The 14,612-nt window shown below is 39.6% G+C and overlaps 1 protein-coding gene across 1 annotated transcript; it reads left to right on the forward strand.

The window, feature by feature from the left end:
- The first annotated feature begins 380 nt into the window (after nucleotides 1-380).
- reep2 (receptor accessory protein 2) lies at nucleotides 381-14,351 on the forward strand. The gene is made up of 8 exons (XM_030145771.1): nucleotides 381-614; nucleotides 3,065-3,137; nucleotides 5,762-5,838; nucleotides 6,136-6,256; nucleotides 6,644-6,757; nucleotides 8,443-8,623; nucleotides 10,974-11,140; nucleotides 11,756-14,351. The coding sequence occupies exons 1-8, from the start codon at nucleotides 583-585 to the stop codon at nucleotides 11,825-11,827; spliced, it is 837 nt and encodes a 278-aa protein (XP_030001631.1). The 5' UTR covers nucleotides 381-582; the 3' UTR covers nucleotides 11,828-14,351.
- Nucleotides 14,352-14,612: the final 261 nt, after the last annotated feature.

The following is a 14,612-nucleotide window of genomic DNA, read 5'->3' on the forward strand; positions in this document are numbered from 1 at the left end:
TGATCATGTGCTTAGTGCCCTAGCTTTCACTGCTCATTGTCTGATTTAGTAAGTGGATCACAGAAATGGGGCAGGACATATGAATAATGTACCAAATGGAGGAGGAAGGTGTGAACTTTTTAAAGCAGCATTTCCAGTTCAGTATTCTCCTCTTTCCAGCTGTCTATAATTGTAAGGATTGGTGACTGTGATCTGTTGCAGCAATTTAACACAAGGCAGAGCTGTTTGGTGACGCTAATTAAATGGGTCCATTTGATCATGTGCTGTACTGTCACATGGGCGGAGCGCTTTTTTTTTTTTTTTTCTAATATATATATGAATGTGTGGAAGTGATGTTGCCCAGCCTGGCCCTTTAAGAGCAGTTTCCAGTGAGAGCAGCAGCAGCTCGGACTCGGACTGCACCACATCCACATCCTCCTCCGCCGACCTGACAGCACAACGGCGGGCAGACAGCAGCAGCAGCAACATCCAGCCTCGCATCATAACAAACCGCGTCCTGGAGGGGGATGGGGGGGCTCTCGGCCCGCTAGTAAACCGACTACATTTCCTAGAAGCGGAGAAGGCTCACGGAGGTCCGACGAGATGGTTTCGTGGATTATTTCGAGGATAGTTGTGTGAGTATGGGCTGGGCTGCATCTGTTGTGTGTGCAAACGTTAGCCGGAGCTCCTCCATTCATCAGCGGTCTGATACTTAACGGTCCGCCGCGACACAAGCTAACCTGCTTAGTTTGTCATTGTCTGTCTGTCCATTTAGTCACATTAATGAAGCGTATAAATACAATGTTAACCACCGAACCAAACCGTAAGTGTTGTGTCAGTTATCTGTAACGAACACTGATGCAGTGCAGCCTGTTAGCCTGTGGTTGTTAGCATATGTAGGCTAACCAGTGTCTCACCACCTGACAGATAATGTGCTGGCAGGGAAACGAGTTGTTTAGCCTGCCACGTTATTGTCAGCGAAAACCTACTTAATATGCCAGCCTCGGTGCAGACAAGTAAACACACTCCAAAAAAGGGCCTCTAAAAACCCACAGCCTGAATATTTCTACTTTAATAGAGTGAACATTTCTGCAGCATATGGCAACATGAGAAGGTAGACTGTGAAAATGCTAAACCCAGCAGCCCACTGGGAAATATATGTGCATGTACTCCTCCACCCATGACCAGGCCCATTAGAAACTTGTGGATGACATGGATGTTTTCTGTATTACAATATGTGGGAGTGACTGTACAATCCTGATAGGAGATCTGGCTTTCTTGCTATGATCCCACTTGAGGCCTCATGTTCCACCTGTGCAGACCATATCCCGACACTGTGGATGACTCAACTAAAGCCAGGATCTGTCATCATCCTGACCCTCATGTACACCCTTCAGTGAAACTGTGCCTGTGTCTAACAGCAGATATCATTTGCGCTCTCAGTGTATTTGTTTGTCAGTGATGCCCTCATGTTTGTCTACATTTAACAAGGCGTGCAATCCATAAGCATAGATTTTAAAGCTCCAGGTGTAAAAACGTCCTTGGTTTCATCCCTATAAATATTCTGCCTGTTACATAAGTAGAGGATATACACTGGCATACTGTTACTTCAGTGGTTTCCAGCTGGCTCTTCCACTTCACTGCACCTCAGGTAGTCACGCGTCAATGGGAGACAAACAGTGTGACCAGATATGCATCATAATGACTGCAGCACATCTAACACAGGATCAATTATTTCTTAATTACATGCAATCCTTTAAAAATGCTCATGCATCTAACTAGACAGCAGTTTTGTACAAAAGCTTGTAATTATGCATCCAAAACATGAAGGGTCCCACACGGAAAAAGCCTTGAATAAAATTACAGATTCTTGCAGGCTGGTTTTGGAGTCTCAGTGGGAACACCGTATGTCGTCAGACTGTGAGCAGTGAACCTGAGGTGGGGACACAAAGAGATGTGGGGAGTCTCCCATGGGAGTCTACTGGCCTGGACTCTTTTGATGAGATGCCACAACAACATACTGTACAGAGCTGAGAAGCACTTCACACTCAGCTGAGCAGCATACTAGGACAGAAGACTATCTTAAATGCCAAGAAAATGATGGTGATGCTTTTAAAATACCCAGTTTTTCCACAAGATTTATTTTGAGACACTTTCAGATCATCTTTAGTTGGGCTTGATACTGAACTGTGATTTATTTTATGGAACTGATAAAATTGCTTTGATACTCTCAAATATTATAAAATTTCTAGTCATTTGATACCATATTTTAGTACTGAAGGAGTAAGTTTCATCAGTGTTGGTGCATGTAGGAAGTACACATAGATTTTATAGATTTATATTAATAATACTATGCTAACAGACAAATTTATGAAATTGTGGTGAGTTTATGGAATTCCATAGTGCTGAAAAAAAAAACTATGTACTGTAATGGGTAATTCACTTTTGTTAAAATGGGGGGGAAAAATTATTGAAGAAAGTATTGTTGAGGAAGCACTGTCAGTATTGGTACCCAACTGTAATCTGTGGAAATTATTGAAAGCCAAAGTCAGCAGTTGACACTGGCCACACAGGCACCCTGGTGATTTTCGGTGGAATCGGTGGGCTGCATACTTCTGCCGTCCCCTCACTCAGCATTCAGCTTCCTGTCACATCAGCACAAATCAGCCCAGTGGCACAGGATGTGACCAAACACACACCAAAAGCACAACTGTGTGTATCGTGACCTGCTCTGCACATGAGCCAGCGTATGGTGACCCACCCCAGGCAGACTTTGGCCTGTTTGTCTGTTTTTCCACTTGGTCTCAGTCTTCCTGAATCCATGACGATAAGGCTGGTGTGTTTTAACAAGCCACTGCCTGTCAGTTTTCCACTGTGGCATCAACTCAACACCTTCCAGAAACTAACCCGATCCCCAAAAGACAGAACACAGCTCGTGTTTAGTTTCAGTCAAAGTAAACATGGCTGAACTGTTTTTTATGCAGGAACATTTGCTAGTTTCACTGTCGACACAGAGAAGTGGGTGTTCTGCTGATAAGTGACCCTCCTCCTCTAACCCAGACTAATCTGCTTTTTATTTTTTCAGCCTTGCCTTTGGGACACTCTACCCAGCGTACTCCTCATACAAAGCTGTCAAAACGAAGAATGTGAAGGAATATGTGAGTATCAGCCCTGCTTCAGAAAACAGACTATTTTTCACCCCAGTCTTCTCTGTTTGACATTTTTTGTGTCAGCTACTTGAACAGTTTTACATTTAAGACGCACTTTACATGAAGGATTGCAAGATTAATCATACTGACATTGTTTAGGTGTTGGCATGCTTTACATTTACGATGTTTCATCTCATGACTTTGATTCTTTGGAGCTGTCTTCTGTTTCTTGTTGGCAATAGCTCTGAACAGTCTTTGTCAGAACTGCTAGTTATTTGTTGGTCAGCATCACCTAGAGAAGTTCAGGAGCAAGATGGGGTAGTAATTCCTAATATTTTCCACACAATGACAATAAATTCTATTCTATTCTATTCTATTCTATTCTATTCTATTCTAATGAAGGTCAGACAGTCTTCATTTAGGCTAAGGTGGTCTTGATATGGAAATCTAAGTTGAAGTCCAATTGTCATATAAATAATTACAATTAATGCTATTATTGTCTGTTCTGCTCCTTTTTATTGCACCACTGTAGTATATATAAGTCTAATGATGACTTGATCTTCTGCAGTTTATGAGGAATAGATGTTTATTAGCATAGAATTTTGAAACGTGTAAAGCAAATAATTATTATATCCTTTTTTTCCTCTTTGTTAATAACAGTTGGAGTTGCAGGGTTTAAATATGTGCACTTCACTAAAATCTTCCCGAATATCAAAATAAACCTCAGTTAAACTCATTGACGAAGAATAGGGTGCAATGAGATGATCCATCAGTAACCCTCAAAGACCTGATCAGCTGTTGGCGTTTAAAACCACCCATGATTCTGAGGTGTTTAATAACTATTTAACCATTGGTCACATCATGAGGCTTCAGTAATTCAGGTAAAATGCAGTATCTCAGGTTATTAGAGGAATCATGTTAATCATCATGTCTCATCTGAATGTTCAGAGAACATGGAAACACTGATTCATCAATAAAACCCTTGTCTTTTGCACCAGTGACGGTGCATGTAGATCTGTTTTATATTCAGTTAATGATGTGTTTTGCTGCAAAACTCCCTTCAGTGTTATCTGTTCTGCTTTAATAACCTGTTAGGAACATCTGTTAGTGATTAATTACAGGGAAATGCATGTTCTTCACTGAACTACAGTGGATTATATTACAATAGATGGAAATAAATCACTTAGGAAAGGTTTGATGTAGAGATTGTCATTTAACAGCTACAGATCTTTAAAGGGTTAAAAGAGCATTAAGCAATGTGAACATAATTACACTGTTTGTTATTGCTGTTCCTTTCATCCAGTTGCTTTATACAACTGAATAGAGACAATTGTCATGAATGTGGAAAATAATCACAATTGGTTCAAATAATTGCAATGTGATGATTATGTAATAATTGTAACAGACCTGGCTGAAGCAACATAAAAAGGCTAAACATGGATTAATATCCACACATCAGTCCTTTACATGCACACAAACATGTTTTTACTTGAGTTTTTTCCAGTTTGCCACAAAAGAATAAGATGAGCAGAAAATGTCAGAGTAGGTTTAGAATTGTTGACTTGATGACAAAATCATTGGGTGACATCAGTGTATGCATCTGGAAATGATTAGCTTCTAATATTTTATGGACCAATCTGTTTAGAAACTTTAGATGAATTAATCCTCAAAAAAACTGATGCAATCCTTGATTAAAACACAACTGTTTTTCATCAGGTAATACTATATCAGTTTATACTTTTAAAAAAAAGGGTATGAGTCAGCAGCGTATAGATATTCCTGTCCCTTGTGAAGATCAATTTTAGCACAATCGCATATTTGGTATATGTTTCAGCAGATTTGTAACACAATCATAAAAGCACAACATGAATGAAATGGTAATGAAGATGGGATGACATGAGCAGTGTTCCCAATAGATTCTAGTTTCCTCCTCAGTTGAGTCTTTGGAACTAAACTGGGTCCTCTCTGCATACCTCATCACTGGAAGAGAGGAGGAAGACAGGGTTCAGGAGGAGGAGGAGAAGACAGCAGCCCTGGCCTTCCGCCTAGATTTACACTGGAGAACAGTCTCCTCCTAGCAGGTTACCATGGCAACCACCCCCTTCTCAGTAGCTACTCAAGCAGACGGCCACAGAAGGAGCGAATGAGGAAAAGAGGGAGAGGGAGAGAGTGGTTTGACGCCATTTTTAGAACCGATGTTTTCATTCCCTGTCCCTCCTGTTTGGCTCGTTTCTAATGACTCAAATGATTCAGTATTATGTGTGTTTAAATACATGGCGGTGGCCTGTTAATGCAGTTAAGCATACCAACACCATCCTCTAATATTCTTCCATGTTTGAGCGAAGATACAGTAACATTGGTCAGTCTGTGTATCAGATGCTAATTTGCTTCTTAGTGTACAGCATTTCAAGTGATGTAAACGTTGCCCCAGATATCCTTTGTCTCTGGGAGACAAACGAGGCGTAATGATGGGATCTGAACGGACTGAAACATATGTTGTGCATTCTGCATCAGCATGTCTGTGTTTAGTTCCACGTGCCGCCTCACGTGTTCCCTGGATGCTGTGGGTTCTCACATGCTATTTTAGTGATGTTCTCTCTTTCACCTCTGTGTGTCTGTCTGTGTGTCTCCAGGTGAAATGGATGATGTACTGGATAGTATTTGCATTGTTCAGTACAGCAGAGACGGTCACAGACCTGCTCCTGTCATGGTGAGTCAAGAGCTTCTCATGATCATGACCCTCATGTCTAACCACCCTGTAATAAATAAGCAGCTTATGTAATATCAATACAAGCATTCATGTTATCATTATCTAGTGCTATGGTTGTTATTTTTAGCACAGTCTTTTTTTTTTAATGTGCCTTGTTGTCACAATTATTCAACCCTTTTTGCATCAGATCAGTGTTTTCTCCTACTCTTATCCTGTTGGTTTTGCTACTCCAGCGATGCTTTCCTCACACATTTTACCCTTTTCCTTCTTCCTGTTGTGTTATGTTGCATTACCCAGGTTTCCATTTTATTTTGAGCTAAAGATTGCCTTTGTGATCTGGCTCCTGTCCCCATACACTAAGGGCTCCAGTGTCCTCTACCGCAAGTTTGTTCACCCAACCCTGTCCAACAAGGAGAAGGTAGAAACCCAACCCTTTATAACTCGTTAAGTCAGAAATGTAAACCGGTGTGCATGTTGACATTCAAGGTTCAGTATGTAAGATGTAGAGTTGTCTAATTGCAGAAATGGATATGTTGGCAACGCATAATCATCTGAAAATAAGTATCATTTATATCATACGTAGGAAATGATGCCCTCCATGCCATGTACCCTGAAACATCAGTTTTCTATGGCTAAGGGTTTCTACATGTAAAGTGTGGACGTACAGATGTTTGGCTCTTACTTCTGTAGATGTGACTTCAGCCAAAGTCCAATTACAAGCTGGATTTGTCTCTCTTCTACTATTGTGTCTTCTTTATCCTGATTGTTTTTCCCTTTTCCTCCTCTGTGTTGTCTGGTGCTGTAGGAGATCGATGAGTACATTGCTCAGGCCAAAGACAGGAGTTATGAGACCATGATGAGGTTTGGAAAAAGGGGTCTCAACCTGGCTGCTAATGCTGCTGTCACAGCAGCCACCAAGGTGAGCAGTAAGAATCTCTTATTTATCAAATGAATCACATCTTTTCTTAACAGGTGAGGAAGTCAGTTATGGCCAAAGCTCTGAACCCAAGTGTCTGTAATCCAGTGGTTCTCAGTCTTTTTCTCTCAGGCCCCCTTTTGGAGGATGAAAAATCTCTAGGCCCGCCTCAACCCCAACATAACTAACATTGAAAGAAACATCAATATTGTAATAATACCTTTTGCTTGTCCTTGAATAATTTGTTGTGCAAATTAAAAATAACTTTTTCTTGAACAATACAAGAACAATACAAGACTTTAAAAAAAAAAAAAAAAAAGTAGGAAATATGCAATTATCTTACAACAATGACAATAAAGTTACTTTTTTTTTTAGAACAACAAACACATTTTGGTAACAGAGATGAATATTTTAACAATATCAGTGGTTGCAATGAGCCTGTTTCCATTGCATATCTCAGAACATTAAAGTACAAACTGTGCAAAAACAGAAACATTGCATATTTTTCTTTTCCAGTCCAATCCTTGTCCATTCTCCTAACTCGTTGTCTAGTCTAGTGACAGATCACCATGGCAGTAGATTGGTTTGTTGTATGTCCCTAACATGAGTCCAGGGTGCTCCAACGCTAAAACATTAGTTCCACCTGCTACATGTTCTAACCTGAAGGAAAAAAACACACCCAGGAGTGATCCTATAACCCCCCTGGCAAGCCTTTGTGCCCCCCCCCCCCCCCCCCCCCCCCCACAGTTTGAAAAACACTGCTGTAGCCAAACATTTTATTTCCACCTGGGATGTTGTGTATTATAGTGTGATATTTGTACTTGAATCCTAAGCCTTCTGGCAGAAACATTTTTTCCATGCTTGAGCTAAAATGATGACAGTAAAGCCTCTATTCTAAACAGTTGAATAGCAGCTATGGAACTGAGAACTGGAATCATTAAGGTTTTACTGATGCTATTGCTCATACTGATGCAGATTATTGATATAGTACTTCAACAGAATTCTTCTTGGTTGTTTTGAACTGAATTATTCACTTTATTTTCTCATTAGTGGCGTAGGTCTATATAATTAATAGATGATTCGTATTGTTCTGAAGGAAAGTGCAGCATTGTTTGGAACTAATCATGATCATAGACTGCCTTGGTTAGGATAGTAGTGCAAAACAATTATAATAAATAATTATTCACTGCAAAAGAAAATAGTTGTTCACTCATCAATGTTACGTATAAAACTGAATATAGGACTATCAGTATTTGACATTTGGTGTTTTTCCGGCAGCTTCCTGATCTCTAAACCTCCTCCTCTTTTGTCTAAAAGTATGAGTTTCTGGACAACAGATCAGATGATGCTCTGACCATTTCAGATTCACTTTCAGGCCCACAGTGTAATCAGCAGACTACCAGTCACCTCAGGCATTAACTCATGTTTTTATTGGGGTTCCAGGCTGCTAGCTCACAGGTACTTGACAGCTACAGGGCAGACATAAACTGAGTGACACATCAAACTGTGCATTTCCTTGCTTGTACTTGATAAACTTTCACTAGGTTTTGTGATGAATCGCTCTTGTTTTCACCCAAATATGCAAAGATTTGTTGTATTCTAAAATCCCCGCCTTATAATTTCAGCCTTTTCTTATTTGTGGACTAGTCAGTGACCCATGTGTCTGTCTGTTCTGGCATGATGCTCAGGGGCAGGGTGTCCTGTCAGATAAACTGCGGAGTTTCAGCATGCAGGACCTGACTCTCATCAATGCTGACGATGACTTGGCTCTTCACACGTCAGACGCCCGCATGAGACGGGACCCCATGGATGACATGAGCTCAGGGGCCAGCACGCTGCCCCGGGCCAAGAGCACTGCTGCACGGCAGAGTAAGTCCACGCAACATGCACAAGTACACACTGCCTCATGAGCAAGCATCAACACTTTTACATGAATATACTGCAAACACCCTGTGTCTGCTGTTTGCTGATTGGGCAGTGACACTGACTTTATTTAGCCTTAAGCAAAGTGGACTCATGTGATTTTATACACTGCAGGATGGCACAGTGGGAAAAAAAGAGGTGAGAACAAGGCAGACTTGGTCAAGTTTGGGAAGGGGGGGTGGGGTGAAAGCATGTGATTCAAGTAGGAGGAGAGGCTTGGAAGGCCTGCCTTTTGTGTCTTTACACTGCTGCCTGACTGTGTGGGCCTGACTGTGAATACAGAGACTGTGCAGAAATGAGTGAATGGGGCAGTGGCATATTTACATTTATTATTTTACTAACAAAGAAATCACACAGTTAACACTGAAAGAGGTGGAGTTAAATAGCAATCAGACTTTTTATTTGCTTCACTAAAGGAAAATGGGAAAAACTTGGTTGGTTGGAAACTCTGTTTCAGGCCATGATGCAAATTGACACACACTCAAATGAACTGGTTTGATATTGAAATTCTTCACATTTCTATTCTAAATGTGTGTATTGTTGTGCACAAAACAGAATATTAAACATTTATAAGTAGTTTGCATCTGTTTTGCAAGTACATTTACTTAATTTAACATCTCAAATGATCTCCAAATATGTGCCAATTAGCAAAAAGGGAATCATGTTAAATATAAATGCAGTTGTTGATGAAAATTAAAATCTGTTTCAATTCCCATAGGGACCATCTGTCTCTGAGTGCACTAAAACAGATGCATCACAAATGACCCATCTGTATTTTTATCAGCTCAGCAGATTCTCCCACCTACAGCAGAGTATACTGTTCAGGCCTGTATGGTCAGATAATATTCAGCTGAAGCTGGATTTTAAACGTCTGCTAATGAGTGTTGTCTTTTCTGTACTAATCTGTAAATGCATCGCAGCTTCAGTGTATATATATACCTGGTCTGAGCTGCAGTAGATTAAAATAAGAAGGCAGTTGTAACAATACTAACTAATTTGTAAGGGCGGTTATGACGTTCCACAACAGACACTTTACCAACCTGAGGTATTATGACCCCTCCCCTCCTGCCAAAGCAGGTGTCAGTGTTTACATCAGTGACAGGATGAGGTGGTGCTGCTACCGTCAAAGTGTTCACAAGAAGAGGAAAAACATGAGTCTGTATCAAAAGCAGCAGTCTGGGAAAATCTGTCTCCATAGAACAGTAACGTTAACTGATGTTGCTGATGTTCCCATCGGTCTCTCTGGGTTTTACTGACTGTCCAGACACCTCACTTTAGCTACACACTGCCAGTTAAAACAAAGTTTCTGATTCTGGAGTGCAGCAGCCACAGTGGCCAATGGACAAAGAATTCCAACCGTAGTAGTTAAAAAGTTTTCATTCTTTTTCGTTGTTCTTGGTAGGTAATAGAGTAAATATTTTCTATGATGCAAAGTGGATGGTCACATGAATAGTCAAATAAACTGAATGTGAATGAAAAGGAATGCGGTGATAGATATGTGAACCCTTTTAGCATTTTCGTGCTGTTTTGTTTTGTTGCCTGAAAATCCCATTACAGTATTGAGCTTTCAGAACCAATCTTAACAGAGGGGGGCAGCATTTTATCCGAAACCAGTGATGTTGATCATCCATTGCCGGTCAAACGGCACCTTTCATATAGTCATGTGTGACTTTGGCCTGTAGTTTATTTTATTAGCGAGAAAACTGACCCACATTAAATATGTATCAATGTCATTTTGAATGTTTTTCACTAGATTTGTCTTTTCAGTAGCTGGATGAAAGACCTATGTTGAATTGTCAAAAAATTAAAATTTAGATGTATTTAAATTTTATTCTATTTATTTTATTTTGTATGTTTTTTGCTGCATGAAGTACATTTGTACCAGTTTGTTAAACAACTGGTCTTGTGTTTCATCATCATACAGCTGTTACTTCTCATGGTGGCCACTACAATGATTCAGTTGTGATGTACCAATACTTACCAATTACTTATAACACAATGTTTCTGCCATGCTCACCCAAGTAGACATCTTTGCAAACACAATAATTTCATTGATATAACATGAACCCTATTTTTCTTCTGGCTGTTTTTTTCTTTGTTGTTAAATTAGCACTATTACAAAATGCCCCTTTAAGAAAAGGCAGGAATCTGACGTTTGTCTCTTCAGTGGTTTCAGCTCTTTCTCTTCATTTACTGTGGTGAATCATCTGCATATTACACTTCCAGTTTGAACCCTGATCTTCTGTCTCATTGAGTGATCACCAATTACCCCCCCCCCCCCCCCCCCCCCCCACAGCCCGTTCTTCGGCAGCCACGTCCCTCGCTGATGACGCATCATCCCAACACAGCTCAGATCTGTCAGACACGAGGACTGAACATTCTGATGAAGATGTGGGAGAAAAGACTGCGAAGCGCAATACTGGTGTCAAGACGACCAAGAAACCTGCTGCTGCTAAGACAGAGGTAGGTCATCTCTGCACTCACTTTACAGGTTTTGAACTTTTCTCCTTTGTTTGTTCTTGGAGTCTCTGAAAATAGATTCCTCAGATTCTTTTACTGCTTCATAATCTGTTCATCCTAGTCTGATTTTCCACTTCTTGTAAAATAATCCTACATACAATTTGTGGACTACCCCTTCAAATAAATAAATCTACACACACCTCTGGAAATCAATAGTAATATGTGTTTAAAAATGAATAGACACTTTTCTTTACATGATGTGTTGTCTGGAAACACTACACTTTTGTTATTTTGACCAGTTACTGCTAATAAATGCTCTAAGTGACTGTTTTATTTTGGGATAAATGTTGGAAGTACTTTCTAGAGCAAACAGTTGTTTGTCATACTGAAAAAACGCATGTTATTCTTCCATTTTTGTCCAATGTTATACTTTTATTTCTCTTCATGTTAATGTTTTTTTTTTCCTCTGGGTGTTTACATTACAGAGAAAAAACAATTTCTGCAGAAACAACATTATAATACAAATTTAAAAAAACAAAGAATAAGAAAAGGGGGGAAAACAGTGGTATTAATGACTTTTTTTTTTTTTCTTTTTGCCTCGTGTCCCTTTTTTGTAAGACTCAAACCAAGACAGTGAAGAAACCTGTAAAGAAGAAGACCACGACTAACACCGCAGAGACGCCACCATGAGGCCTGTTGTCCACATTGACCGGCCTATGTTCTGTCCACCCCACAGCCTACAGACCCTCTCCTCTGTCCGGTCTACACACACACACATACACACATATATACTGTATTAACGCACCAAAACTGTGTCACTGTTGCTGGTTTTTAAAGAAAAGTGCAGAACTAGTTTTAAACAGTCCGTGGCTCTCCCTTTGTTACATTTCCTCAGTTGCAGTCTTACGATCTTCTCCTTTTTTAAACCCAAAGAAATGTTTGTAGTACTAGTTGAGTATATATCTATATATGAACTAGTCATGTGTTTTCCAGCTGTGTTGACCTTAAGAAATCTGATTCACATTGCATTGCCTGCTGGGATATTCTCCAGGTGAAGCTCGACTAAATCTGTCAAATGTGAGTTATTTACTCTTTGTGTTTCCAGTTGATATAAATCCCTCTCAGTGAGTCCAAGAAACAGGTTTGAGTACTTATCTCAGCCTGCCCGAGACAATAGAAATCCTAGAGGTTGTGTCCAAAACACAGGTACCATCATAATATATTCGGCTTTAAGTGCATTGTAACCCATCAGTCAGTGTCATAGCTCATGTAACAGTCTAATTTTACCAGGTTATTACTGTTCTACCTTATTTTGCTTCTATGTTTTAAACCAGGTGTCTGCATTTTCAGTTTCAAGCCCTAATTCCTGTGAAATAACCTGGCTCTGCTATGTTCAATTCCACTCACAGCATCTTTTTTTTTTTTCGTCACTGCTTTAAAGGCAAAGTATGTAGCATTTCTGGCTTGTGTCTGTAAACAGAGCTGGTTGAACCTGATGACTCCTCTCCTCTGTCTACTGCATGAATAGACCAAGTGTCAATAACAAGAGGAGATAAAGAAATAGAAAACTGTTACGTCGTGGTTCTATTGTAAAAAAGTAAACGCACCATCACAAAACTGTACAAGAATGGTCTAGAGGCAAAATAAAGCCAAAAGAGAAGACCAGATTCACTTAGTTGTTGCCTGTACATGTTTTACGATGCCATTATAGACTACAAACTCGCTGCTGAAAGTCCCTGTGGATGTCCAAAAGGCAGCAAAACTGGAAGGAGGACTAGAGAATACAGGCAGAGAGCAGATAAATACACAATCACACACTGACAGGGTAAGAAATGACGACTGAGATGGGTTATTATTGTCTATATTGTGCTTCTTAAGGACAATATTACATGTTTCGCTTTTTAATGTGAATATTTAGTATGAGTGATGGAGGAGTTTTAGTGTTGGTCTGTTATCCTTCACATAAACTTCACTCTCTAATGTTATGTTCATCCACAGTCATTTGCTCTGATTTTCACTTCTGTTGGTTGTTAAATATAACTGAGTTGTGCATAGTCAGACCTGTAGTTGGACAGCGATAGGTCTGTTCTAATAGATTCATAGTCATAGAGGAGTTGCCAGTGTTTGTGAGGTAACATATCTGCTTTAGGTATTTCTACATATCAGTTGTTAAACATTGACACCGCTGCACTCGCCCTTTTTTGCCCAGCTCTGTGCTGACACTTTGCCCCTACAGTATCTGTTTACTTAGAGCCCAGGATAAAGCAATATGAAGATATTCAAGCCAAAACCGACACTGTCCCGTAAGGAAACTGGTCTCTTGTCCCTGTGATGCTGTTTCACATGTGGAGGGAGTGTCAGACTAGGCTGTGGGTGTTTCTGATCACACCACACTCTTTTTGTGGTCGACAGCTACTGCATTAGGAGCAGATTCTCCAGAGTGCTCTTTCATTAGAGATATAAAGCATGAGACTACTTCTGCACTCATTACTGCTGTCAGCAGTGTGGCACTAGTATGAACCAGTAGGGGGAGACAAACCCCACCTCAACCGATGACAAAGTTACTAAATAATATGTAAACACGATGTAAATAATAACCTTGAGTGTATATACAGTATGAGCTTGCTTGCCTTATTCATTTCCATTTAGTTTTCTAAAAAGTTCTGTATTTTTGATTTCTGACAGTCTGTGTTCTGAGGCTTGGACTTCATTACTATGGACCGTAATGTTGGTAATGTTTTTATTTTCAATTGATGACTTTATTTCACTCTTATCTGTCTTTACTTGCTGAGATATTTTAACTCTTCTTTATCACCAAGTAGTATACTTTTGAGTATGACCTGATGTTTACTCTGACTGGTTAACAGGTATTTGAGGACCAAAGGTTCACCAGTCTTAGTTTAATTTAATTTAATTTTTTTAAAGAAATGTTTGCACTCAATAAAAGAATATGGCACACAGTTCGATATTTTGTCTTAAGATTTAACTCTGCATTTTTTTTTTATCCTTCTTTTAATGTTTTTTGGGGTATTTATTGCTACTTATTTTCTGTTTAAAATAGGTATTGTATAGAAGGATGTTCTTTTTTTTTTTTTTTTTTTTTTGTGTGTGCCAATTCTTGACGCTTCCATGTCAAAACGGATAACCGTATGTGTGCTGGGACAATGATATTAACAAGGTCATCTATCAGTAATAAAACTACTAATAAAGGAAATTAAGCTGGTGCATTTCTTTCTGCTACTTCCAAACATGTAAAACATTATTTCTGAAAAGCTTGGGGCTTTGGTGGTCAGCAAATTTAGAAGAAAATAACTGTATTATTTATTTAAACCCCCCCCCCAAAAAACAAACAAACAAACAAACAAACAAACAAAAAACAAAAACTTGGTGATCCCAGCTGGCAAAAATGGGGAAACATGAGTTATAATTTATGACTTACTTACAGAAATTAGGGAAATAAGAGAGCAGTATTGGC

The sequence above is a fragment of the Sphaeramia orbicularis genome, chromosome 10 (genome assembly GCF_902148855.1).
Source record: "Sphaeramia orbicularis chromosome 10, fSphaOr1.1, whole genome shotgun sequence".
In the NCBI taxonomy this organism is placed as follows: domain Eukaryota; kingdom Metazoa; phylum Chordata; class Actinopteri; order Kurtiformes; family Apogonidae; genus Sphaeramia; species Sphaeramia orbicularis.

Bases quoted from the DNA above. Each gene is read 5' to 3' on its own strand.
- reep2 (XM_030145771.1), top strand. From the start codon at position 583: ATGGTTTCGTGGATTATTTCGAGGATAGTTGT. The intron at 615-3,064 runs GTGAGTATGGGC...TTATTTTTTCAG, and splicing joins ATTATTTCGAGGATAGTTGT to CCTTGCCTTTGGGACACTCT. The intron at 3,138-5,761 runs GTGAGTATCAGC...GTGTGTCTCCAG, and splicing joins CGAAGAATGTGAAGGAATAT to GTGAAATGGATGATGTACTG.